General features: G+C 49.7%; 1 protein-coding gene across 2 annotated transcripts in view; it reads right to left on the bottom strand.

Moving 5' to 3' along the window:
• Nucleotides 1-320: 320 nt before the first annotated feature.
• LOC140421010 (amine oxidase [flavin-containing]-like) overlaps nucleotides 321-27,538 on the bottom strand; it is a 131,122-nt gene continuing 103,904 nt past the window's right edge. For both annotated transcript variants that reach the window (XM_072505280.1, XM_072505281.1), the window contains 4 exons: nucleotides 13,365-13,462; nucleotides 12,515-12,626; nucleotides 11,703-11,765; nucleotides 321-1,036 (listed from right to left, as the gene is read on the bottom strand). In XM_072505280.1, the coding sequence (XP_072361381.1) occupies nucleotides 890-1,036; nucleotides 11,703-11,765; nucleotides 12,515-12,626; nucleotides 13,365-13,462 (420 nt within the window). In that variant the 3' untranslated portion in view covers nucleotides 321-889. The remainder of the gene's footprint in view (nucleotides 1,037-11,702; nucleotides 11,766-12,514; nucleotides 12,627-13,364; nucleotides 13,463-27,538) is intronic.

Here is a 27,538-nt window from a genome sequence, read left to right as displayed (position 1 = left end):
ATTTTAAAAAATAAATCAGAGAGCACAAATTTAAGGTAATTTGCAAAGGAAGGAATGGGACACGAAGAGAGTGGTGGAGGCAATGGAAGCTTTCAAAGCAGATTCGGATCATTATCTGAAAAGGAAAGATTTGCAAGGCTATGGGGAACAAGCAGAGGTGTGGCACTAGATGAATTGTTCCTTCCGAGAGCCAACACAGACATGACGGGCCGAATGGCCTCCTTCTGTAATGTAACTATTGTACGATTCTGTGAATCCAAGAACAGGTTACAGTGAGTAGAGCTATGGTGAATCATTGAAACAAGGCACAAAATGGATTGCAATAATACTTTTATTTGAAGATCTCAGCAGTGGTACAATACACACAGTACGTTACAAATTTCTTTTGAAACATGAACAAGCTTTTAGCTAGGAAATGGTTATCACATCAAAATGTATGTATTTTTCAAAAGAGCAACCACCGACAAAAGCTTGAAGTGGGCATGGACAGATACCTTCACTATTGTGAGCCCACCTGGCTTTTTGTTTGAAAACTGTTGGTTTTAAATTTCTTGGGCCAGCAATTCTTGGGCTTGTCTTTTTTGGCGAGGAGCGGGGGGGGGACACAAGATCTGCGATGTGGGTGATTCTTTCACCCAGCCTCTCGCCCTTTTACCCCGTACACCTTAAACTGTACCAAGCTGTTCAGTCTCAGTAAGGGAGCTCCTGAACATTACTGCCTGATATTTTTCTTATCTTTGGGACGATTCATTACAGTCGAGATCTTCAAGACTGTGTTGAGAATAAAACAAATTAAGGGATTTAGTAAACTCCAAGAGCTCCGATGCTTTTAACAGATGATCTTTGCAACAACAGATTTCCATCCACTGCAAAGCAACAAAGCGAGTCCTCAAGCCCTGGGCAGACAGACGTTCCTGGACACGACCACACTAGCAACTGCCATACAAGTGGAAAAGCTGAGCACCATCAGAAATACCGGCACAGAGGGCAGGTGCCGCTCCCAGAATGTCGTGATGATTGGTCGACCTGGAAATTCCTGAGTAGGGGTAAAGAGTAAACGTTAGTATTTCCTGTCCAGCAATACAATGTACTGTTCTTGCATGTCATTCACGGTTTTTATTTTAAGAAGTATATCTCTATCCTTTTTTAAAATGTATTCTTTCAGGATGTGGGTGTCGTTGGCGAGACCAGCATTTATTGCCCATCCCTAATCGCCCTTGAGAAGGTGGTGGTGAGCTGCCTTCTTGAGCCACTGTAGTCTTTGTGGTGCAGGTACACCCACAGGGCTGTTAGGAATGCAGTTCCAGCACTTTTATCCAGTGATAAAGAAGGGATGGCAAAATAGTTCTGAGTCATAAAAGTGAATGGAGGGGACTTGTAGATGGTGATATCCCCATATATCTGCTACCTTTGCCATTCTGGGTGGTGACGGTCATGGTTTTGGAAGGTGCTGTTGAAGGAGTCTTGATGAGTTGCTGCAATGCATCTTGTAGGTGGCACTGCTCCTACTGTGCATTGGTAGTGGAGGGAGTGAATGTTTAATGTGAATGTGGGATGTGTCATGTGAGAGTACCTTTAAGAAATGGGTATTTAAGAAATGTACCTTTAAGAAATGGGTGTGTATCAGTGATGTCAGAGTGTGGGTGGAGCTAGGCTATCTGTCAGATTTTTACTTTTGTTTTAGGCTGTTTGCTGCAGGGTGTGTTTTAGTTTTGATTTCAGTGTTGGAGCTGAAGCCAGACAGAGCAGGTCTACTGTTGATCTCTCTGCCATGAAAAGACTATCTCTTGATCATTTGGTGAATTCAGAATTATAAATGTTCTCAGTAGTGAATGTAAACCTAATGTGCTTCTGTTAAAAGGTGTTTCTTTTGTCTTCTGGATGTTGTTTGGGAATTTATTAAGGATTACTTAGTGTTGTATTCTTTGAGGGTTGTATTTGAATTGATGGTTGCTAAGATGTTCACTGTATGTTTTAAAAAGGTTAACTTGAGTTCATAGAATAAACATTGTTTTGCTTTTAAAAAATACTTTTCCATTTCTGCTGTACCGCACCTGTAGAGTGGGCCGTGTGCTCCCCATACCACAATCTATTAAAAGTTGTGGGTCAGGTGAACTCCATGATACACTTTGGGGTTCTCTAAACCCTGGGCCATAACAGACACCAATCAAAGCAGGCTGCTTTGTCCTGGATGGTGTCATCGAGTGTTTTAGGAGCTTCAGGCCAGAATTGTCTGGCCGTTCGCTGGGCGGGCATTCTCTGGTCCCGTTGGCAGCGCACTCCCACTCACGGCATTCCTAGCCGAATGTAGGTGTCTTCAATGGGGAATTCCATTGACAGTGGCGGGAACAGAGAATCCCACCGCCACCGCCAGCGAACAGCGCGCCGCCTCCTGCCACCAAGAAACACTCGGCGGGGGGACCGGATATTTCAGCCCACAGTCATCGAGCCAAGAGAGTATTCCATCAACCTCCTGACTTGAGACTTGTAAATGGTGGACAGACATTGGGGAATCATGAAGTGAGTTACTCGCTGCAGAATTCCCAGCCTATAAACTGCTCTTGGAGCCACAGAATTTACATGGTTTATATGGTTGGTCCAGTTCAGTTTCTGGACAATCGTAATACCCAGGATGTTGATGGTGGGAATTTAGTGATAGTAATGCCTTTGAATGTCAAGGGGATTGTCATAATATACACATCAGTATATGATGGTGCAGAGACACACACTGACTGACGCACTGCAAGACCAATCAACACACATAACACAGCAGCCAATCACCAGTTAGGGCACGGTCACTATAAAGACAGAGGGCACTAGTTTTCCCGCTCATTCGGGATGCAGCCTCTGAGACAGACAGAGCCCACAGTCAGTAGCACAAACATCCGCCATGTGCTAGCAGTATAGGCTGGTCAGGTTTGGCCACAGGTCTTCAGTCAATCTAACATAGTGTCGACCCACAGTGCAAGTATGTTTAACAGCTCTTAGTTAAATAAAATAGAGTTGTACTATTACAAGTGTTGGTAGCCTGTCTATGTTACTGCTAAGGTAAACGCAGTCTCCACAGATCCAGAGTACCCAACACATCAGGGATATGATTAGATTCTCTCTCATTGGAGGTAGTCATTGACTGGCACTTGAGCGTCGCACATGTTATTTGCACATATTAGCCCAAGCCTAGATGTCTTGTTGCATATGGGACACGGATGGCTTCAGTATCTGAGGAGGTGCTGAACATTATGCAATCAAAAGCAAACGTTCCCGATTTAGACTTTATATTGTGAAAAGGTCAGTGGCGAAGCATTTGAAGATGGTTGAGCCTATGATATTCTCCTGAGGAACACCTCCAGCAATGACCTGAGATTGATTTACAACAAGCACAACCATCTTCCTTTGTGCTAGGTATGACTCCAACCAGTGGAGAGGAGCTCGGGCTCCATGATGCCACGGTCAGTCAAATGCTAACTTGATGTCAAGGGCAGTCACTCACATCTCACCTCTTATGTTTGGCTCTTTTGTCCATGTTTGGACCAACGCTGTACAGAGGTCAGGGCTTAGGGGAATCCAAGTTGAGAATCAGCGAGCAACCTATTATTAAGATAGTGTTGCTTGATAGCTCTATTGACAACCCCTTCTATCATTTTGCTGATGACCGAGAGTAGACTGATGAGGCAGTAATTGGCTGGGTTGAATTTGTCCTGCTATTTGTGAACAGGTCATACCTGGGTAATTTTCCAATTTACCAAGTAGATGCCAATTTTGTAGCTGTACTGCAGCACACACCTTCAGTACTACTGCTGGGATGTTATCAGGGGCCATCGCCTTTACAGTCTCCTGTACTTTCAGCAGTTTCTTGATATCGCGTGGGGTGAATCAAATTGTTTGTAGACTAGCACTGTCTTGCTGGGGACGTCTGGAGGAGGCCAAGATGGACCATCCACTTGGCACTTCTGACTGAAGGTGGTTGCAAATGCTTCAACATGGAGGAGTACTGATTCATCAGCTGAGGGGGCTTGGTAGGTGGTATTCAGCAGGAAATATACCTGCCTACATTTGACCTGGATGAGTTTCGGATTCAATGTCAAGGACTCCCAGGGCAACTCCCTCCCAACTGTATACCATTGTGCTGCCACCTCTGGTGGGTCTGTCCTGCCAGTAGGACTGGACATGCCCAAGGATGATGGTGGTGGTGTCTCAGATATTGGGCGGGATTCTCCGTCCCACCGCACCCGTTTTCTGGTGAGGCACCCCCCGCTGGCAGAGGGATCCTCTGCCCTGGCAGCCGGCCAATGGGGATTCTCATTGTGGACACCCCCACACTGTCGGGAAATCCGCGGGCGTGAGTGTGCTGCCGGCGAAACGAGGAGCCTGCCGATGCGGAATCCAGCCCATTATCTGTAAGGTATGATTCAGTGTATATGACTATATCAGACTGTCTAGGTAAGGATGGCAAATTTCCTCCCCTAAAGGACACTAATGGACCAAGTGGGTTTTTATGACAGTTGATGATGTTTTCATGGTCATCATCACTGAGACTAGTTTTTTAATTCCAGATTTATTAATTGAATTTAAATTCAAACTGCTGCCATGGTAGGATTTGAACCGTTGTCCCCAGATCATTAGTTTGGGCATCCAGTGACCTTACCACTGCCACTATGGCCATCGCCACTCCACAGTTGTGGCTCCGAGCTGGTACGCCAAGATTGTAGATAAATTTATTTCAACAAATGCCAATGACTCCCAAGGACCTTGTAAAGCACTCAAATAAAACAGAAAGAGCTTGAATTTATATAGTGCTTTCACATTTACAGGGCCTCCCAAGGCACAATACAACCAGTAGTAACTTATCTTTTCAGTAAATTTGAGTAAATTCAGTAAGATCCTAAACTGTGACCATAGGGCCATAACTCTCCAATTCGTACTTCCATCTGTTTACTCTCCGTTTTGTGAATACAACCTTTCTGAATTTGCTTTAAGTCTGAAGGTTTCTTATTCGCATCTCACAGCAATAAATGACCAAATAATCAGCCATCCTGCCGCGCACCCCACTGACTGCCCACTGTAGTCCGTGGATGCATAGAACAACCCAACCCAAACCACCCCCTCCATCCCCAACCCCTCCCTCCACCCCACTAAACCCCCCCACCCACAACCGACCCACATGACCTACCCAAGGGCAATGCCCATGGTAGCCGCTACAGTAGGATGCTGGGCTGCAGAGCATACCTCTGGCATGGGTGGTGCCAGCCACCAGTACCCCTGCCGACAGGGACATTTGCCGGGGTCGGAGACCAACGCGTTGCTGGACGCCGACGGGGCCAGGGGTACGGTGCGGAGGACAAAGTGCCAGGGAAACAGCCAGGGGTGGGTGTGAGAATGGTGGAGGAGGGAGATGTGGGGCAGGGGCTGAAATGCAAGCTGGGCCACCATGTAGTCCAGGTGGCTCGGCACATGGGTACACACAATGCTAACTTTTCTGCCAATCACTCCCTGCAGACAATGGATTTTAGAATCCAACCAGGAATGGTTGCCTGCTGCCTAGCCGCCACAGCTCTGGGGATGCGCTGAGGCTGTACCAGCAGGAGCTGCTCGGGAAGGGCCCTGCAGCAGTGGAATATACCCCATGGAAACAGGAGCCAGTCAGTGAGGATGCAGAGCAGGCTGCCCAACAGGCCAAGGAGGATGTGGGAAGGAGCCGCCGCATTAGGCCTCGTGTGTACCCGCAGCACATGTTATTCGAGGACCTGCTAGATCGGTCATGCCATCGAAGAGCCTGGCTGAGCAGAGGGGAACCAGCGCATGAGGGGGTGGTCTTCACAAACCATGAGCGTGCAGTTGGTGTGTGACCAACTGGGCGACACGGGTTATTCGCTGCAGTCGTGGCTGATGACGTCTATCCGTAGGCCACAGACTGCCGTAGAGATCAGCTACAACGATGCCCATGCCGCGGCCAGAGCCGTGATCGAGCATTCATCGGCATCCCGAAGATGCGGTTCAGGTGCCTGGATCGCCCTGGAGGGCCCTCCGGTACAGCGCCAGAAGAGTCTCCCATATTATGGTGGCCTGCTGCATCCTCCACAACATCGCGCAGCAGAGGGTTGACTTGCTGGAGGAGGGGGATGATGCCAGGCCTCACCCGACAAGGAGGATGTGGGGCAGCGGCAGCATGGGCAGGGACAGGAGGCCACACAATGTGTGCATCAGCCCTGGTGCACAGGGACGCTCTTGTCTCCAGGTTCAACGACTAGGGGGCCTGGCCGTCGACAGCACAAACATCCCATCCCACACCCCCACTCGCCAACCAGCCCCTCCCATGGCCAACCTCCCTGAACGCCGCCCCCAACTGCTGCAACACCCCCCCCCCCCCCCCCCCCCCCCTCTGTGATTTCTACCTGCCTCACTATGGGATGCGGACCCTGGGTTGGCAGCAACAATGGGTTTGATCCATAATATGGAGGATGAACAGGACCCGCTATGCGATGACCTCTGGTGCTCTGCCTCATTTGACAACGTCTGATTCCTGCCCACGGTAACACTTTCCACCATCCACCTGGGTGGTCCCTGCTTGCGAGCTGGCCATTCCATCACACAGTCCACTGAACCCTTAGAGTGGCAGAGGTGGGGATGAGGTGATGGGGGTGGGGTGGACTGGTGTGTAGAGGGATGGGGTATGGTGGCTAACCTGGGGGCCGTGGCCTGTGCCTCCCTCTAATGGCTGCCCATCCCACACTCCCCCAGTGCCCCCTCTGCAGCCAGCACAGTCCATCACTCACATCCTTCTGACAGAGCACCGAGACAGGTTGAAATATTTGTGAACAGGTGTTTATTGTGAACATGTATCTATAGGTTTGTTCCCTAGTCCCTAACACTATCCTGTGTGTTGCACCTGTGACAAGTTAACTGCTGTCTAACTTTCTGGCCTTACAGGCCCCAATGCTATGTCTAGGTGGATCTGCAGGCGGTACATCAGGGTTGGAAATGGCCTGCTGGGATTCCCATCCTGTGACCATGATCCCCTTTGGCGGCTGTCCTCTGGAGCGGTCGGGCTTGGACAGTGCCGGCAATCTCTCGGGCGTCCCAGGTGGCATATTGCCACCCTGTTTTTCCCACCACCCATCGGATGAGCCATGGACTGGAGGAGGGAGTCAGAGGCGCGATGGTGTTCTGACACTTTCCCTACGGAGGGTCACCGGCATGGGCCCCATCACCTCCTCTTCTCACGGGGTGCCCGAAGGTCCCCAGGATAATCGATCAGACGGGGGTGCATCCGGAGTGAGCTCCGGGGCCTCCCCCTCCACCTGCCGCTCCCAGTCCTGGAGGCCGCTCCCGTCTCGACCAGTGTCTCAATGCTCGCAGCCATGGAGCTTAGGGACTGGGACTTCCTCTGCGACTGTGCCAGGTCCCTCTGCGACTGTGCAAGGTCCCTTTGTGACTGGCTCAGGTCAGCCAGTGCCCTGTCAATGCTGTCGACGCCCGCAACCATGACCTATTGAGACTGGGCCAAGTTCTGGAGTGCCGCAGTAATGTCCATGTGGCCCTGTCCAGTGCCTCAGCCATCGCCCACAGAATGTCCCAGGCCTTGGATATCCTGACCCATGGCCGATACCTTCATATCCAAGGCCTCCACCGCGGATTCCACCCGTGCGTTGTTGGCCTGGGTGGCATGCATGGTTGGCACCACTTCCTGCTCCTCCTCCAAACGCGCTTGCAGCTGCTGGATGGTTTCTGACAACCCATCATGTAGTCCCTAGCTCTGTGTATGCATCTTCAGCATTGATGGGATGCCCTGTCCAGATGCCCGAGATCTGTTGGACGGCAGCTGGTCCCTGGGATCGGCCCGGCCTCCGATTGTCCGCTCCCTCGCGTGTTATAACCTCCACCCGATGTACCGCGGCACGTGTGTGGTGTGCACTAGTTAGTGCCCCAGGAGCCTCTTCACTAACATGCCCAGCTGAGGTGAGTATCTCTGGGATGGTGGAGGGTGTTGGAGACAGCTGTGACAAAATCTCAGTGTTGTCCCCGGACTGCTGCTCCAGGGTGTCGCAGGCTTAGGGGCTTGCGCCGCTGTCTGGTGCTGCCTCCTCGCTGGTCATGTCCTGTGCTTGTGGCTGGGGCGGGGCACACCAAAAGGACATATGACATGCCATATTGTTGGATCACAGGTTGGAATGGTGGGTGGTGGTGCACGCATGGTGTGAGGAGATGGGGTGCTATGTTCGGGGTGGTGTGGAGGAGGTAGGGTGATGTTGGAGAGATGGAGGGTTGGGGTGGTGGGTGATGTGGGGGTGGTATGAGGAATGTGCCATGCGTGCCATAAGGACACCGCAACTCAGTGGGGGCTCACTTGGTTCCCCAATTGACCTCCACTTCAGCGACTGCTCTCAACTTGGGCCCACCGACGAGGACCAGTGCCAACGCTCTGTGATGGTAAGGGGCTGTGGGTCTAGCGGGCTCATTCCAGTCTTCTCTCTCTGCCTGCGATTGTGCACGCCTTCTCCTGGGGGGGGGGGGGCAGAGTGTTAGGCAGTCGGACACATGCAGCACAGGGAGTGGGCAGCTGATGGCCTTTTTGAACAGGACACCACACAACCCTGCCATGGCAACTTCTGCAAGACGTGCCAGATCGTCGACATGGATACCACCATTACACGTGAGAACACCACCCACCAGGTACGTGGTACAAACTCGTGCGACTCGGCCAACGTTGTCTACCTCATATGCTGCAGGAAAGGATGTCCCGATGTGGTACATTGGCGAGACCATGCAGATGCTGCAACAATGGATGAACGGACATCGTGCGACAATCACCAGGTAGGAATGTTCCCTTCCAGTCGGGGAACACTTCAGCAGTCAAGTCATTCAGCCTCTGATCTTCAGGTAAGCGTTCTCCAAGACATCCTTCAGGATGCATGACAACGCAGAATCGCCGAGCAGAAACTGATAGCCAAGTTCTGCACGCATGAGTATGGCCTCAATTGGAACCTTAGACTCATGGCTCATTACATTCACCCCCACCATCTGGCCTGGGCTTGCGAAATCCTACCAAATGTCCTGGTGTGAGACAATTCACACCTCTTTAATCTGTGATTATCAATCTCTGCAGTCACTCTGTCTGCACCTGTAAAGACTTAATTACCGGCAAAGACTCGCATTCAAAGTATCATCTTACATCATTGACTTTGTCCATTTATGAGTTTGTGGAACCCACCTCTTCACTCACCTGATGAAGGAGCTGCGCTCTGAAAGCTAGTGACTCCAAACAAACCTGTTGGGATTTTAATCTGCCATTTTAAGACTTCTTACTGTGCCCACCCCAATCCAACACCGACATCTCCACATCAGGGATAAGGGAGGGGAATGGGGAGCAGGAAGGAGGGGGGAGAGCAGGGAGGGGGGCACGAAACAGACAAAAGAGGAAGAAAAGAGGAAGGGGGTAGGAAAAGGTGGAGTGGCGACACCACCCAGAGTACAGGGGAAGAAGGGCAGAGGAACCAAAGGGTACCAAGAGGAAGAAAAAACCATGGGTACAGCCACAGCAAACATCAACATTGGTCGCCTCAAACACGACCCTGGTATGTTTTAATACCATGGGACAACATGTAGATAGTTAAACAGTATGGTTGTGGTAACTGATTACTGAGAGCCCAATGTTAATAAGCCTCCTATATGTATATATGTTTCCTATGTATTCATACCTGTTTATTTTTTCTCTTTTTCCTTTTTGTCCCTTGCAATGTTGTTACAAATAAATGCAAAAACCAATAAAATATATTTTTTTAAAGTTCTCCGCCAAGTCGCTCACCATCCGGACTCGGAAATATATCACCGTTCCTTCACTGTCACTAGATCAAAATCCTGGAACTCCCTCCCTAACAGCAGAGTGGGTGTACCTACACCGCATGGACTGCAGCAGGTCACCACCACCCTCTCAAGGGCAATTAGGGATGGACAATGAATGAATAAAAAACAAATTGTGTAGCCACATGGCCAATGCTAAGCAGCAAATTCAGTGAGGTTTCACTCCCGAACTAGAGTTGAAATAGGTTGGAGTATGTGTATAACAGTGCCATGTTTCTTTGACCTTTGCCCCCTTCTAGGGATGCTGGGGCCACTAAATCTTTTTCAAATCAAGGGACTGTTTATCATTCAAATTCCAGAGGTATAGCTGTGATGATCTGAATCCATTTCCAGACCCAGCATTCAAAATCAGTTCACCTTGGAGAAGCAAAAGGAGTCAACAGCAATAATAACATGTATATAGGGCATTGTTTGAATGCTGTTGAAGGTTGCAGACAGATTGGGAAGGATGAGAGAGGATTTGTTTACCATGGTCACAGTCACAGAGCAACACTTTCCAAGGCATGTTTTCCGGCAGGGGAGGGAGCTCGTCATTGGCTGCTGGCAAGATCTTCCGGTCCCACTGATGTCTATGGCGTTTTGTGTGCCTCACCCGTCCCGTCACCAGGGAACTCGCTGGGGGGGGGGGGGGGGGGGGGGGGGGGGGCATTGGCAGGACCGGAAGGTCCCGCCTGCAGGAATGGCCAGAAAATCCCACCCACAGTGTCATCTGTGACTTTGCTAATAGCAGTTTCAGTATTGTGGCAGGATGGAAATCTAATTAGAGGGAATCAAGATTTGTGGGCAGGATAGGCATTGATTTAGCAGGCGACAACACGTTCAAGGACTTTGGATTGGAGAGAAATGGGCGATTGGGGAGGGGGGTCATAGTTTGCAAGGAGAGAGGGCTCTAGTTTGGGTTTTTTTAATGTTGAAGAGGGGGGCAACAAAGAGAGAGAAAACAGCTAACAACGTCCACTAACATGGGAACCGCAAATATAAGTTGGGTGGTCAGCAGCTGAAGAGCAATAGGGTCAAAGGGAGCCAGTGGAGGGTGTCATGGAGATAAGTACAGGGAAGGCAAGAGAGGAGGTCAAAAAGAATCTAGAGATGAGGATTGGAGCACGTCTGAACCTTAGGGGAATTTGGGCCAGATGGATCAATGGATGGGAGGGTAGTATGGGGCAGCTGAATGGGATGGTATCAATCTTTATAACAAAAATGTCCATGAGCTCCTCGCACTTACTTGTCAAAGCTGAGGTTAGAGGAAGCAGGGGAGGGTGGTTTAAGGTGATGGTTTGCAGTAGAGAAGGGAGCCAAAGTTATCTTTGATGATCCTTGAATACTCAGCAGATCTGGCAAAGAAGAGCAGGGCTTGCTAGTGCTTTACTTGGTCTGAGCAGATCTGACAGCAACTCCAATTCAATGATCGTGATTTGAGAACAGAGTTCCCACACAATGATCTATAGCCCTTTATTCCCATTATATAAAACAGTTAAAAGTTCCTGATCTACACAAAATGTAAACATGAAATACTGCACTCCAGCAGATTGATCACATTCAACCTGGGTCCATTCAAACATTACTTTCCTGGTTCAATACACCATCAATTTCAATTCCGTCCTGTGGAAGTGATTAACCAGGCTGAGTATCAATATAACAGATTGATTTTTATTCTATTCATAAACACTGATGATCACATTATATATTTGCTTTTGTGAACATATCCTCCAGTGTCACTTCAAATTTACTAATGGATCTCACAAGGTTTGATTATTCACCATTCACCATCTGATTACTCAATTTTCAAGTTGCCATTTTGATGGGTAGCTTTACGATTTTAACTTAATCTGTTCACCGCTTACCTCAACCTCAGGCTCAAGGGTCCAGATTGCTGTCTCTGGAATAATTCCTATGGCACACATCACCTAAAGAAAGAACAGAGGTTACAGCATTGGACAATTACTCATGCACACATCAAACAGATCAAACAGACCTGACAAATGAAGAGAGTTTTGACTTTGATGCTGAGTGAGAATGTAAAATAGGAGATAACAAATCAGCCACTCTTTAAACATCCTTCCCAATTTCCAATTCCACTGACTTCATTTCTCATGTTACGCCATCACCAAATGCCTAAATTACGCCCAACCAATTACACACACTGCACAGTTTTTAGTTCAGGAGCAAGTGTTGCCTTATAGCACCACGTGCATCTAGGCACTTAGAAAGTAAGGTTTTAAAGTGTCTATTTTCATGTTGCAACTCCAATCGTAACTTCAATACCCGCCGTAACATTTTACTTAACAGAACATTGATGATTATATGAACACCCGCGAATAGAACATGGTAAAATACTCAGCAGGTGAGATAGCATCTGTCGAAAGAGAAGCAGAGCTAATGTTTCAGGTCTGTGGCGTTTCCTCACAAACCTGAAACCTCATCTCATTTACTCTCCCCACAGATGTTGCCTGGACCTTTCCACCATTTTCCATTTATATTTCAAATTTCCAGCATCTGCAGTATTTGACCTTTTACGTTGATGATTATCAGTCTCTCGTCACCAGCATAATCATCTAGTATGTCACTCCAACATCTACCTGGGTCTAATCAGTGTGGCCTGGGAGCGGGGGGGGGGGGGGGGGGGGATTCAATTAACATTTTGCTCCAGTGGTACCTCTCTGGCAGCACGTTCTCCAGCCTGTACTGCTCCATCCATATATCCACTCCACTTGGTAGCTGTCTCGGTCCCAGCAAAATATATTCTCCCAAAGGGCTCTCGCAGAACTCTGCACAAAAATTAAAATCAACTTGTGTGAGTTAATCCCTTCAAATAAAATCACTTTATCCAAAACAAATTAAAAAAAGGCTGCAAATACGCAGTAGGCCAGACATCATCAATAGAGACAGAAACAAATTTAACATTTCAGATTGATGAATTTTCATTAAAACTGGAAATATATAACAGATTTTAACCAAAGGCAGAGAAAGGAGGGAAGACAAAAAGAAAAGGTTTACGATAGGGTCGCGTTGTATTAAAGAATATCAGCATGACATCACTAGAAGGGAAGTGTTTTATGTGATCCAGCCATAGTTTTACTTTTGCATTGAGCTTTTAAATATATACCTATGTAAAACTGTACCAAGTCTTAATAAATGAGCCCACAACATATTTACCCTATCCCTTAAGAGTGGTTGCTGTCTTGTGTCTTGCACAGTAAATAAGCCCAAGGTATTATATCATTATGATGGAAGGCATCAGACATTAAATTAAGGGATGATGGTGCAAGGGTTATAGGGCTGACAGTATGAGCTTTACGCTCCATCTCAGCTGTAGCTGATAATTAAGCATACTCAGGTTATACCATTTACCAAAATCTAGTGAGGTGGAAGCAGGGTATTGACCCAATTAGCGGGCACTGTAGCGTATGTGAGAAAGCAGAGACAAAATTCAGCACTCCACTTTGAGCAAGAAACACCGTGTGCTATGGTGCAGGTATCTGGAGCGAATATTCACAGGCACGTACCTGCCAAACTGAACAAACATCCCTGGTGGGAAGAATGCAGAATAGCAGCCACCCGAGTACTGCTCCTCACACCAATCTTTCTCTTCATAATGAACAGCCTGGCAACAAGGAAGGTTTGTGTTTTAATGACAAGAGATGATGAAAACCATAATTTATCACTAGTTATAACAGATAAATCTGTAAGCATTGTCAACTACCTTTCCAAGGCCATGGGACACAGGGGCATGAATGGGTGGCTCCCAAAATCAGGCACAGGAATTAGCAAATGCAATTAAATTCTGCCCATTCAAAGTAATGCAAACACCTCACAAACTTTGTCCTGCCTGCTAATGATAATGATTGTGGTGTTCAGCCCAGCACTATAGGCACGTTTGAGTGGCCGTCTACTTCAGTAGAGGGCCCAAGGTCAGCACCACTTAAAGCTAGCCTGCACTACTTAACGCCAAACTGCTTCTCTCCCGCCCCTCCCATTTCCCTCAACTCAACCCAAAACAAGAGCTGCCACTTGGCCAGGCAGCAGGGCAGGCAGTTGGAGCCCTCAAAAAATAAGAGACCGATAAAGAAGAATTACCATCACTTGATGTCAAACATGCAGCCACCAGTTCTGATACAGACTCTGTGTGAGCATTAGAGTGTAGCTTAGAGGTGGCATCTACACATGGTGAGTCACTGGGCACTCGCGGCTACACCCAAATCAGAGGGAAAGGATAGCTGCATAAGCGGAGCTTGGGAGTTAGGTAAGTGGGGAAGTTTGGAGAAGTGGGGGAGGGAGGTATTGCTGTGTCTTGTTTTTTTAATTATGTCCACAGGTCAGTGGGGCATGAGCAGAACCAAGCCAGAGAGCTGGGAGATAAGTAGCAGCAGTCCCACAACATCAAGTGAACACACCCGTGTGATATCACAGGTAAGTGATTAGTAGGTGAATATCTCTCTCTTCTACCTTTTCTGACTTGTTTTGTGATTGAAGGTTAAGGAAGGGAAAAGGAGAGTGAAAGCTAAAGATCAGGAATAAAATTAAAAACAAATTGAAAATCTAATTAAACAAAAGAGGGATGCAGGGCCAGGCGATGTGTTGTGGCTGCAGCATGTGGGAGCTGGTCGATCCCATTGTGGTTCACAGTGACCACATCTTTTCCTTGGAGCAGAGGAGACTGATGAGGGACGTGATTGAGATGTATAAAATTATGAGGGGCATAGATAGTGTAGACAGGAAGAAACCTTTCCCCTTGGTGGAGGGCTCAATGACCAGGAGGCATAGATTTAAGGTAAGGGGCAGGAGCTTTCGCAGGATTGTGAGCAGAATCTCTTTCACCCAGAAGGTGGTGAGAATCTGGAACTCGCTGGCTGAAAGGGTGGGCGAGGCAGAGACTCTCTCAACATTGAAGAAGAATTTAAATGCCGACTTGCTATGCCAAGGCGTACAAGGCTAAGTGCTGGAAAATGGGATTAGAATAGTTAGGTGGTTGTTTTTGACCGGCATAGACCTGATGGGCCGAAGAGCTTTTTCTGCGCTGTAGACGTCTATGGCTCTATCTGCAGCACATGCTGATTGCTTGAGGAAATTTGGCTCAGAGTTAATGAGATGGGGCCCGAGTTTCAGACATTTTGACACACCAGGGAGGAGGAGAGTTACCTGGACGCTGTGTATCAAGAGGCAGTCACACCCCACCCCTCAGATTAACTACCTTTAATTCAGTCGATGGACAGGGCAGGAGGGTGTGACTACCAGTGAGGCAGGTAGAGAGATCCAAGAGGTAGCACTGCAGGAGCCTCAGCCCCTGCCCTTGTCCAACAGGTTCAAGATTCTTGCTCCCTGTGTGGATGAGAGCAGAGGTTGTCGGGAGGATGAGCAAACTGACCATAGGGCTGGCTTAGCTCAGTGGGCTAGACAGCTGGTTTGTGATGCAGAACACGCCCAGCAGCGTGGGTTCAATTCCCATACCAGTTTACCCGAACAGGCGCCAGAATGTGGCGACTAGGAGCTTTTCACAGTAACGTCATAGTTGTGACAATAAAAGGTTATTATTATTAATAGTAGTACTGTGGTACAGGGAGCCATTCAAGTGGAAGGAGAAAAGAGAAATGTTGTCGTAATTGGGGATAGTATAGCGAGGGGAATAGACACTGCTCTCTGTAGCCAGGATCGAGAGTCCCAAAGGCTGATTGGTGCCAGAGTAAAGGCACTATCCTCTGGGCTGCAAAACAACGTGGAGTGGGAAAAAAGAGAGAGATCTCACTTTCAATGATTCACAGTGGGGGCACGGTGACACAGTGGTTAGCACTGCTGCCTCACAGCACCAGTGATCTGGGTTCAATTCAGCCTTGGCCGATCGTGTAGACTTTACACTTTCTCCCCGTGTCTGCGTGGGTTTCCTCCTGGTGCTCCGGTTTCCTGCCACAGTCCAAAGGTGGCGCATGCTATGCGGGATGACAATGCGGTCCAGTTTTAGAAGAACCCCGTCTATTACCGCCAGATCATCTCTGACATTATAGAATTGAGGGCATTGGCCCTTGAGCCACCCGTCCGTTAGGTGGCGCATGACACGCTGTAGCAAGGGGTCAGCCGCCGTCTCGCGGCGAATTTGGACGAGGCGTTCATCCGAGGCAGGTAGATTGGATGCCACGAATGCCACATGGGCGTCAAACTGGCAGACAAATCCCGCCGGGTCACATGGAGTGTTGACTGCCCTGGAGAGAGCGTCAGCAATGATGAGGTCTTTGCCTGGTGTGTATACCAGCTGGAAGTCGTATCGCCGGAGCTTGAGAAGAATACGCTGGAGTCGAGGCGTCATGTCATTCAAGTCTTTCTGTATTATATTGACCAGCGGGCGATGGTCGGTCTCGACGGTGAATTGAGGAAGTCCGTTGACATAATCGTGAAACTTAACAACACTGGTCAGAAGGCCCAGACACTCCTTTTCTATCTGCGCGTAGCGCTGCCCGTGGGGGTCATCACACGTGACGCATATGCAACGGGGGCCCATGATGAGGCCTCATCACGTTGAAGGAGCACTGCCCCAATGCCGGATTGACTGGCATCGGTCGAAATTTTGGTCTCCTTTGCTGGATCAAAGAAGGCTAAGACCGGAGCTGTGGTCAGTTTTGTCTTGAGTTCCCTCCATTCGCGCTCGTGGGCAGGGAGCCATTGGAAGTCTGTCATCTTCCTGACCAGGTTCCTGAGAGCCGTGGTATGAGAGGCGAGGTTAGGGATGAATTTCCCTAAAAAATTGACCATGCCCAGAAATCGGAGGAACGCCTTCTTGTCCTCTGGTGTTTTCATAGCTGTGATGGCAGCTACCTTGTCCGCATCCAGCTGCACACCCAATTGGGAGATGTGGTCCCCGAGGAACTTAAGTTATGTCTGACCAAAAGAGCATTTGGCCCTGTTGAGGCGGAGGCCATGCTCATGTAGTCTGAATACGCGCTGGAGGCGACTAACATGCTCCTGCGGGGTGGTGGACCAAATGATTATGTCATCGACATAGACGCGAACACCTTCAATACCTTCCATCATTATGGAACACTTCTGATGCAGAGATGATCCCAAACGGCATCCTGTTGCAACACTATCTTCCAAAGTGTATGTTAAACGTGCAGAGTTTCCTGCTGGATTTATCGAGCTGGATTGGCCAGGATCCTTTTGCGGCGTCGAGTTTGGTAAAGAGCTTGGCGCGAGCCATCTCACATGTGAGCTCTTCGCGCTTGGGAATTGGATTGTGCGCTCTCATAATATTGCGATTTAGATCCTTGGGATCAATGCAAATTCTCAATTCGCCGGAAGACTTTTTTACACATACCATGTGTAGCGCACAAAGACTCCGTGAGACGAATAGAGTGAAGTCGATGAGGCTTTATTAAGCGTGTCTGTTCCCCCGCAGCTCGATAGTAGAATGGCCTGCGGGGGAGGACTCCGGCTTCTTATACTCCGCCTTCAGGGCGGAGCTAGAGGTCAACGGCCAACCAGGACCCGGGATCTGTCAGCCAATGACATTAAGGCTTCCAGTCCCACATGACCCCTAATACATACTACCACATTCACCCCTTGTCAAAAATGAACCCAGTGGGGTGATGCTTCGTATGGTGGTAAGGGTTTACAGGGCTGGTCCTGGGAGGAAAAAACATTCACATGGCAATACAGTATTGTACAATTTTGTCCTGTTTCAACTATTTACAGAAGGTATCGGGAGAAAAGCAAAATGTTCTTGTGAAAAGTCCATATATTGATTTAGATCGACGCCACGAGTCGGTCGGGCGGTCTGGTCGTCCGTGTCGATCGCCTCGGCCCCGGTGGTGGTGGTGGTGGTGCTTGTACCGGTGTTGTCGTCTCCGGGAGCCTTACGGTTTCCGCTTGGGCTTTATTCTTGGTCGGGCCTGAGGGGAGGGGAACCGATCCTCCTGGGAAGGGGGCGGTCGCGGGGTGCGGCGGTGGCAGGAAGGGGGGGGGGGTTGGGTGAATGGTGTCGGGGGGGTGTGTGTGTTGCCGGCGGGCGCCAGATCCCGCAGGGAGACCGTGTCCTGTCGGCCGTCGGGGTACTCCACGTAAGCGTACTGCGGGTTCGCGTGGAGGAGGTGAACCCTTTCGACCAACGGGTCCGCCTTATGTGCCCGCACATGCTTTCGGAGCAAGATGGGTTCTGGGGCCGCCAGCCAGGTCGGCAGCGACGTTCCAGAGGAGGACCTCTTAGGGAAGACAAGGAGACGCTCATGAGGCGTTTGATTAGTGCTCGTACATAATAGCGACCGGATGGAGTGTAGAGCGTCCGGGAGGACCTCCTGCCACCGTGAAACTGGGAGGTCCCTGGACCGTAGGGCCAGTAGGACGGTCTTCCAGACCGTGCCGTTCTCCCTCTCTACTTGCCCATTCCCCCGGGGGTTGTAGCTGGTCGTCCTGCTCGAGGCTATGCCCTTGCTGAGCAGGAACTGGCGCAGCTCGTCACTCATGAAAGAGGACCCCCTGTCGCTGTGGACGTATGCGGGGCAACCGAACAGTGTGAAGATGGTGTTCAGGGCTTTAATGACTGTGGCCGCGGTCATGTCAGAGCAGGGAATGGCGAATGGGAAGCGGGAGTATTCGTCCACCACATTAAGAAAGTATGTGTTGAGGTCGGTGGAGGGGAGGGGCCCTTTGAAATCGAGACTAAGGCGTTCAAAGGGGCGGGAAGCCTTAATCAGGTGCGCACCATCCGGCCTGAAAAATTGCGGTTTGCATTTCGCGCAGATGTGGCAGTCCCTTGTGACTGTACGGACCTCCTCTAAAGAGTATGGGAGGTTGCGGGACTTGATAAAGTGGAAAAACCGAGTGACCCCCGGGTGGCAGAGGTCCTCGTGGAGGGTTTGGAGGCGGTTAATTTGTGCGTTGGCACATGGGCCGCGGGATAGGGCATCGGACGGCTCGTTAGCTTTCCGGGACGATACAAAATCTCGTAGTTGAAGGTGGAGAGCTCGATCCTCCACCTTAAGATCTTGTCGTTTTTGATTTTGCCCCGCAGTGCATTATCGAACATGAAGGCTACCGACCGTTGGTCAGTGAGGAGAGTGAATCTCCTGCCGGCCAAGTAATGCCGCCAATGTCGCACAGCTTCCACTATGGCTTGCGCTTCCTTTTCCACTGAGGAGTGGCGGATTTCTGAGGCGTGGAGGGTCCGGGAGAAAAAGGCCACGGGTCTGCCCGCTTGGTTAAGGGTGGCCGCTAGAGCTACGTCTGAGGCGTCGCTCTCGACCTGGAAGGGGAGGGACTCGTCGATGGCACGCATCATGGCCTTTGCGATATCCGCTTTGATGTGGCTGAAGGCCTGGCAAGCCTCTGTCGACAGAGGGAAGGTCGTGGTCTGTATTAGGGGGCGGGCCTTGTCTGCGTACTGGGGGACCCACTGGGCGTAGTATGAAACAAACCCCAGGCAGCATTTCAGGGCTTTGGAGCAGTGCGGGAGGGGAAATTCCATGAGGGCGCGCATACGTTCGGGGTCGGGGCCTATTATCCCATTGCGCACTACGTAGCCCAGAATGGCTAGCCGATTGGTGCTAAAAACGCACTTGTCCTCGTTGTACGTGAGGTTCAAGGCTTTGGCGGTCTGGAGGAATTTTTGGAGGTTGGCGTCGTGGTCCTGCTGGCCGTGGCCGCAGATGGTTACATTGTCGAGATACGGGAACATGGCCCGCAACCCATGTTGATCAACCATTCAGTCCATCTCCCGTTGGAAGACCGAGACCCCGTTTGTGACGCCAAATGGGACCTTTAGGAAATGGTATAATCGCCCGTCTTCCTCGAAGGCTGTGTACTTGCGGTCACTTGGGCGGATGGGGAGCTGATGGTAGGCGGACTTGAGGTCCACGGTGGAGAAGACTTTATATTGGGCAATCCGATTGACCATGTTGGATATGCGGGGGAGAGGGTACGCGTCTAATTGTGTGTACCTATTGATGGTCTGGCTATAGTCTATGACCATCCTTTGTTTCTCCCCTGTCTTCACTACTACCACCTGCGCTCTCCAGGGACTATTGCTGGCCTGGATTATGCCTTCCTTTAGTAGCCGCTGGACTTCGGACCGAATGAAGGTCCGGTCCTGGGCGCTGTACCGTCTGCTCCTAGTGGCGACGGGTTTGCAATCCGGGGTGAGGTTCGCAAACAAGGACGGGGGTTGCACCTTGAGGGTTGCGAGGCCGCAGATAGTGAGTGGGGGTATTGGGCCGCCGAATTTGAACATAAGGCTCTGTAGATTTCATTGGAAATCTAATCGCAGTAAGGTGGGGGCGCAGAGTTGGGGAAGGACGTTTAGTTTGTAGTTTTTGAACTCCCTCCCCTGCACCGTTAGGGTAACTATGCAGAATCCTTGGATCTGTACGGAGTGGGATCCTGCAGCTAGGGAAATCTTTTGTGCGCTGGGATAGGTGGTCAAGGAACAGCGTCTTACCGTGTCGGGGTGGATGAAGCTCTCCGTGCTCCCGGAGTCGACTAGGCATGGTGTCTCGTGGCCGTTTATTAGCACCGTTGCCGTCGTCGTCTGGAGTGACCGGGGCCGAGCTTGATCGAGCGTAATTGAAGCGGGTCGTGGTTGTAGTAGCGGAGTGGGGTCCGTTGTTGCCGTCCAAGATGGCGTCAGGGATGAACAAAATGGCCGCCCCCATACATCGCACATGGCTGGGGGGTCACAAGTTGGCGGCGGGGGTGGACAAAATGGCCGCCCCCATGCGTCGTAGAGGTTTGGGGTGGTCCAAGATGGCGGCGCCCTTCCTCCCCTCGTCGTGGCCGGGACCCAAAATGGCGGCTCCTGCAGGTCGCACATGGGGCGCTGGGGGGGTTGGGAGCGTTAGGACTGCGCGGGGCTCCCTCATCTCCGGGGACAGCGGTGTTCGGGACCCAAGTTGGTAGCGCCGGCGGGTCAGACGTGGGGCGTGGGGGGGGGGGGGGTTAGGGGGGCGTTAGAGACGCCCAGAACTCCCTCTTCTCCGTGGGGAGTGGTGGTCGGGACCCAAAGTGGTAGCGCCGGCGGGTCATACATGTGGTGCGGGGGGGGGTTGGGGAGCGTAAGCGGCGTGCAGGGCTCCCTGTTCTCCCGGGACGGCGGTGGTCGGGACCCAGAGCGGCTGCGCCTGCGGGTCATACATGGGGCGCTGGGGTGGTTGGGGAGCGTAAACGGCCGGCACACAACCGCGAAATGGCCCTTTTTCCCGCAGCTCTTGCAGATTGCTGCGCGGGCCGGGCAGCGCTGTTGGGGGTGTTTCGCCTGGCCGCAGAAATAGCAGCGGGCGCCCCCGGTGCGACTTGGCGTTTGGACCGTGCAAGCCTGTGGGGTGTCCGCGGGGGGGGGTGGGGGGGGGGGGACTGCTAGGGCCCGGGCCTCTGAGAGTCCTAGCGACTCTCTTTCTAGAAGTCTTTGGCGGATTTGGGAGGAATTCATACCTGCCACAAAAGCATCGCGCATTAACATGTCCGTGTGTTCATTTGCGTTCACCGAAGGGCAGCTGCAGGCTCGTCCCAAAATCAGCAGCGCGGCGTAGAACTCGTCCATCGATTCTCCGGGACCTTGCCGTCTCGTCGCGAGCTGGTAGCGAGCGTAGATTTGGTTAACTGGGCGGACATAGAGACTTTTCAGTGCTGTGAACGCCGTCTGGAAATCCTCCGAGTCTTCGATGAGGGAGAAGACCTCCGTGCTTACCCTCGAGTGCAGGACCTATAGTTTTTGGTCTTCTGTGACCCGGCCGGTGGCCGTTCTGAGGTAGGCCTCGCAACAAGTCTGACAGTGCTTGAAGGCTGCTGCCGCGTTCACTGCGTGGGGGCTGATCCTCAGGCATTCCGGAATGATCCTGAGCTCCATAGTCCTTTTTAGGCACGCTTAATAAATTGTAGCGCACAAAGACTCCGTGAGACGAATAGAGTGAAGTCGATGAGGCTTTATTAAGCGTGTCTGTTCCCCCGCAGCTTGATAGTAGAATGGCCTGCGGGGAAGGACTCCGGCTTCTTATACTCCGCCTTCAGGGCGGAGCTAGAGGTCAACGGCCAACCAGGACCCGGGTTCTGTCAGCCAATGACATTAAGGCTTCCAGTCCCACATGACCCCTAATACATACTACCACACCATGGAACTGACCCAGTCGGTCGGTTCCATGACTTTGGAAATCACTCCTTGGTTCTGGAGGTCCTGCAGCTGCTGCTTGAGGCGGTCCTTAAGGGGTGCTGGGACCCTGCGAGGTGCGTGCACCACAGGCGTGGCATTTGGTTTTAATAAAATCTTGTAGGTGTACAGGAACGTGCCCATGCCCTCGAAGACGTTATGGTACTGCTTGTTAATGGCGTCGAGCTGCGCCCTGAAGTCAGTGTCCTGAAAGGCAGACGCGTCAGCAGGAGAGAGAGAATGAACTCTCTGAACTAGGTTCAACAGCTTGCATGCCTGCGCGCCAAGCAGGGAGGCTTTCGAGGAGCCCACGATTTCAAAGGGAAGGATAGCTTTGCGTGACCTGTGTGTGGTGAATGGAACTACTGTTAATTCACCAGCGCACTGTGATATCATGTTACTGCTGTATCGTGTTACGTTATGTGTTTAGCCCTGTGGGCTCCACCTGTGGGCCATTGTACGGCTTCACCCACAGGGGGATATGTCAGGGCATGTACGGGCTCGCCCATGGCTCCACCCCTTACAGGAAGTATAAAGGCAGCTGACCTGCGGGGCCGCATTCATTGTTGTACCGGTCACTGGCAGGCTCAGTTGTAAGCTGATTAAAACCACGGTTTACTTCTCAACGTGTCTCTCAGTGAATTGATGGTCGCATCACTGTGCATCACTTCAAGTTGGCATGAGCCGCTGGCAGCAATGGCATTGCCATTATAATCTAATAGCTGGCAGGCTGATGGCAGGATGGCTGGTTTGACACGAAGGCTTTGGAGGTCAGACCGCGCAATGAGATTGGCGGAGGCACCAGTGTCCAGGCGGAATCGTATTTGGGACCGGTTGGCCGTAAGGGTGGCACACCACTCATCATCTGGATCGATGCTGTATACCTATAGAGGCTGGATTCTTTGCTTCGGGGACACCCTGTTTTTTGTAATGATACCGACTCGAAAAGGCGCCTTCGGGTCCTCGGTGTCAATATCGGGTAGCAGGTCCGAATCGGGCTCGGTGACCGTGGGTTGAATGGCCCGGACATTCCTGCGAGGCTCGCTGGAGCGACGAGAGTTGGCAGGCTGAGCTGATCTGCATAAAGCAGCATAGTGGCCAAGTTTGCCACATCGCAGGCATCGTCGGGATTTGGCAGGACATTGCCGCTTTAAATGGGCGGAGCCACAGTTGCCGCATGTTGTAGCATCAGTACGCTCGCTGCACCACCACGCATGCGCGGGGCGGCCGTACGTGGTGCGCGCCTGCGCAGTACGTTCGTTGACGTCGCCGTCCCGTCGTTCGGTGCACACATGCGCGGGAGTCCGCGAAAAGCACGTGAAATGGCCGCCCTCATCCAGGCTGAGGCCCTGGAGTTGCTCGATTGCTTGGACACGTTCTGCCACGTGGGGACCTTGCCGCGCCATTTCAGCCGCTTGGATGTGGGAATACCGACTAGTGGCGTGTTCATGTAGCACGAAGATCTCGATGGCAATCGCTAGGGTGAGCTGCTTTACCTTGAGGAGCTGCTGGCGTAGGGCGTCCGACTGAACACTGAAAACGATCTTGTCGCGTATCATGTCGGATGTGGACACGTAATTACAGGACTGCGCAAGGATGCGGAGGTAGGTGAGAAAGGACTGGAAAGGTTCATCCTTACCCTGCAAACACTGTTGGAATACATAGCGCTCGAAACTTTCATTCACCTCGATGTCGCAGTGACTGTCAAACTTAAGGAGGACCATCTTGAATTTTGATTTATCTTCACCATCAGCAAAGGTGAGAGAATTGAAAATGTGGATGGCATGGTCCCTGGCCGTGGATAGGAAGAGAGCGATCTTCCTGGTGTCTGAGCCAGCTTCCGGTCTGCGGCTTCAAGGTAGAGCTTTGTTTGAATATCTTCCAGTTGGCCCCTAGGTTACCGGTGATGTGGAGCGGCGGCAGCGGGCGGACGCTGTCTATTTTGCAGGATGGCTGTATGCTGGTGGAAGGCAGATCACTTGCAGGTAGGTCTAACAAGTTCTAACATCCCTCAACTACTGGTACCATGATGTGTTGGGTGCTCTGGATCCGTGGAACACATACAGGCCACTGTTAAGTAATGGGTTAAGAGACATTGCAATTAGTTGTCTCATTTATGTTTAGTATCCATTAATTGACACTGATATGTAAAGAAGCTTCAGGTGGCCTCTGTCAGGTGATGTGTAGTTAGAGTTTTGTGCAAAGGCTGTTGGAATGAAATAAATCGGTGTTTGTGAAAAAGGAACAGAACTTTAGACTCTTCATATCACAGCAACTAAAACGTCTAACAATTGGCAGCAGAGGATGGTTGCTGTGTAAATGTGAAGGGTTGAAAGATACAACTTTTCCAGATCAAACCAAGGAGTGAGTGAGAAAAGAAGAAAAAAAAAAGGGATATATGGCTGAACCGAGGATAAAGATGGCTGGATATGACTATTCTCCATTATTTTCTGAAAGGGAATCATTCGACCAATGGAGAAGTGCAGTAGTTATGTGTACTAAGGTAACTGCTTTGGGAAAGAGAAAAAAGGTATGGCATTGGCTCTTTCTCTACCATATGGCAGTAAAATCCGAAGCAAAGTGCTTTCTGAGCTGGAATTGGAAGAGTTAGGCTCAGAAGGAGGTCTGGATACTTTAGTACATTATATGGATAAGATTTATAAGAAATGTGACTTGTTAAGTGAGTATGAAGCATGGTCTGATTTTGATAAGTTCCAGAAAATGGAGGATATCTCCATGGAAGACTATATAATGGAATTTGGCAGACTATATAAAAGGCTACAGAAACACAACCTGGAATTTCCACAGTCTGTGTTGGCCTTTAAATTACTTGACTGTGCTAGAGTGAGCAACATGGATAGGCTCCTGGTTTTGACAGGAGTTCAGTTTACTGATAAGGATACCTTATTCGAACAGATGACAAAAGCTTTACAAAAGTTTCTGGGGAAACATTCGATTCCGATGGCTCTGATGACCCAAATAGGTCAGCCTGCAATAAGGCAGAATATGGAAGATACACTACTAACAGGATTGCAAAATTGTATGGCTACGAACAGGGCTCAAGACTATAGACGGAGAACGAGACAAGGAAATTATGAAGACAGAAACCCAGTTAGAACCTACAATAGGAAGATGAACCCCAGAAATGCACGGGGCATGATAAATCGATGTTTTCGATGTGACTCTCAATACCATTAAGCTTTCAACTGTCCAACTCGTTATGATGGAGTATTTGAAGCGACACATGACACGGAAGAGTCAGAAGAGGAAAAAGATAGTGACCAGAAAGAAGGCATTGTCCTATTGACAAGCAGTTTTACGCCGGTAATGAGGGTGTTGGTTGCAGAATCCTTCAACTGTGCTGTATTGGACAGTAGCTGCACATCTACTGTGTGTGGAATTGACTGGTTAAAATGTTACCTGGACACTTTGAATGCTGAAAATCGTAACTAGGTTAAGGAATTTGAAAGTTCCACAAGTTTCAGATTTGGGGATGATAATACTCTGAAGTCGCTGAAAAGAGTGGTGATCCCCTGCAATATTGCCGGAGTGGATCATTTCATTAGCATGGATGTTGTATCAAGTGAGATACCTTTGCTTCTGAGCAGACCGTCGATGAAGAAAGCACACATGAAACTGGATATGGAACAGGATAAGGCAACCGTTTTTGGAAAGCCGGTGGACTTACAATTTACACAGTCGGGACACTATTGTATTCCATTACTGACAAATAGTATTTCAAGTAGAGTGGTTAAGGATGTGTTAATGACAGTTGAAAATGGGACTTTAGCTGATAAAAAGCTTGTGGTATTAAAACTGCATAGGCAATTTGCACATCCGTCTCCTCGGAGGCTGAAAAATGTATTAAAGGATGCAGGGGTAAGGGATGACGACTATACTAAACTGATAGAACAGGTTAGTGACCACTGTGAAGTTTGTAGGAAGTACAGAAGGACACCAGCACGACCGATAGTAACCCTACCTTTGGCCAGGGATTTTAACGACATTGTGGCCATGGACCTTAAGATCTGGGACAAAGCAAATAATATATTTATTTAGCATTTTGTAGATTTGGCAACCAGATTTAGTCAATCAACGATTGTACAAAGTAAAGAAAAGAGAGTAATTCTGGATCAAATCGTGGAAAAATGGATAGGGACGGGAATGGGTCCACCGGCAAAATTCCTTATGGACAATGGGGGAGAATTTGCTAATGATGAGTTTAGGGATATGTGTGAAAACATGAATATCAGAGTTATGAATACGGCTGCAGAAAGCCCATTTAGTAATGGTGTCTGTGAAAGAAATCAGGCTGTCATCGATGACATGGTTCAGAAAATTTTGGCAGATCGACCAAATTGCAGGCTAAATTCAGCTTTAGCATGGGCAGTACATGCAAAGAATTCATTGCAGATGGTTGGGGGCTATAGTCCTTATCAATTAGTGTTTGGTAGAAATCCTAAAATTCCGTCCATTTTGGATGACCAGCCTCCAGCTTGGGAGGGGACTACAATTATCTCTGGTTTTGCTGAACATTTAAATGCATCACATAGCAGTAGAAAAGCTTTTTTGGAAGCAGAAGTCACTGAAAGAATTTGCAGAGCTTTAAGACATAATGTACGGCCATCAGATTCCGTTTTTCAGCAAGGAGGCATGGTATACTATAAGAGAGACAATTTTAATGAATGGAAAGGCCCAGGGAAGATCATAGGCATAGATGGCAAAACAATTATTTTGCAACATGGTAATCAAACTCTTAGGGTACATTCATCAAGGATAATGGGTACAGATTACAAATTTTCTAATTTAGACAGAGCGGACAGACATGACGAGGAACCAGAGTCATCTGGTACGCATGTGTTACAGAACTATGAGGACCAATTAACTGATATAGACAGGGTTTCTGTGGAGGAACACAACATTTCTGATGAATTAGAACAGGCCATTTTTCCAAAAGGGCAATGCCAAAAGTTGGTACAAAAGTGACATACTTGCCTGAAGGGTCTAGTCAATGGAAGGATGCAACTGTTATTAGTAGAGCAGGGAAGGCCACTGGAAAGTATAAATATTGGTTGAATGTACAGCATTCAGGGGAAGGAGTCAAGACAATGGATTGGGAAAACGAAGTTCAAAAATGGAGGGCACAGAAACGCAGTGCCAGTTCAGATAGTACATCAGATAGTGAACAGGTCCACAGGAAAAGGTCGAGAACTATTGAAAGGACATCCCACAGCAGAAGGAAAAGATCAAGCAGTAGCAGTACAGAACAAGATACCAGGCGGGAGAGGGGACTTAGTTTATCAAGATCTCGGAACATGAGTAAGACTACGAATACTGATAGGAGTAGAAGCCCACATGCATGTGAGATTTTGGTGGCTTCAAATAAATTAGATGAAAAAGTTATCAAAGAGGCTAAACAGCAAGAATTGCATAGTTGGAGTGAATTTGAGGTATACAAATAGGGGACAATAGGGGACAAAGAGCTCTATCCCACAGATGGATTTGCACGGAAAAGGTTCTTCCAGATAGGGCAGCACGGTAGCATGGTGGTTAGCACAATTG

The sequence above is a fragment of the Scyliorhinus torazame genome, chromosome 5 (genome assembly GCF_047496885.1).
Source record: "Scyliorhinus torazame isolate Kashiwa2021f chromosome 5, sScyTor2.1, whole genome shotgun sequence".
Taxonomy (NCBI): Eukaryota; Metazoa; Chordata; class Chondrichthyes; order Carcharhiniformes; family Scyliorhinidae; genus Scyliorhinus; species Scyliorhinus torazame.
The sequence above is the reverse complement of the archived record's forward strand: the minus strand, read 5'-3'. Positions and strand labels throughout refer to the sequence as shown.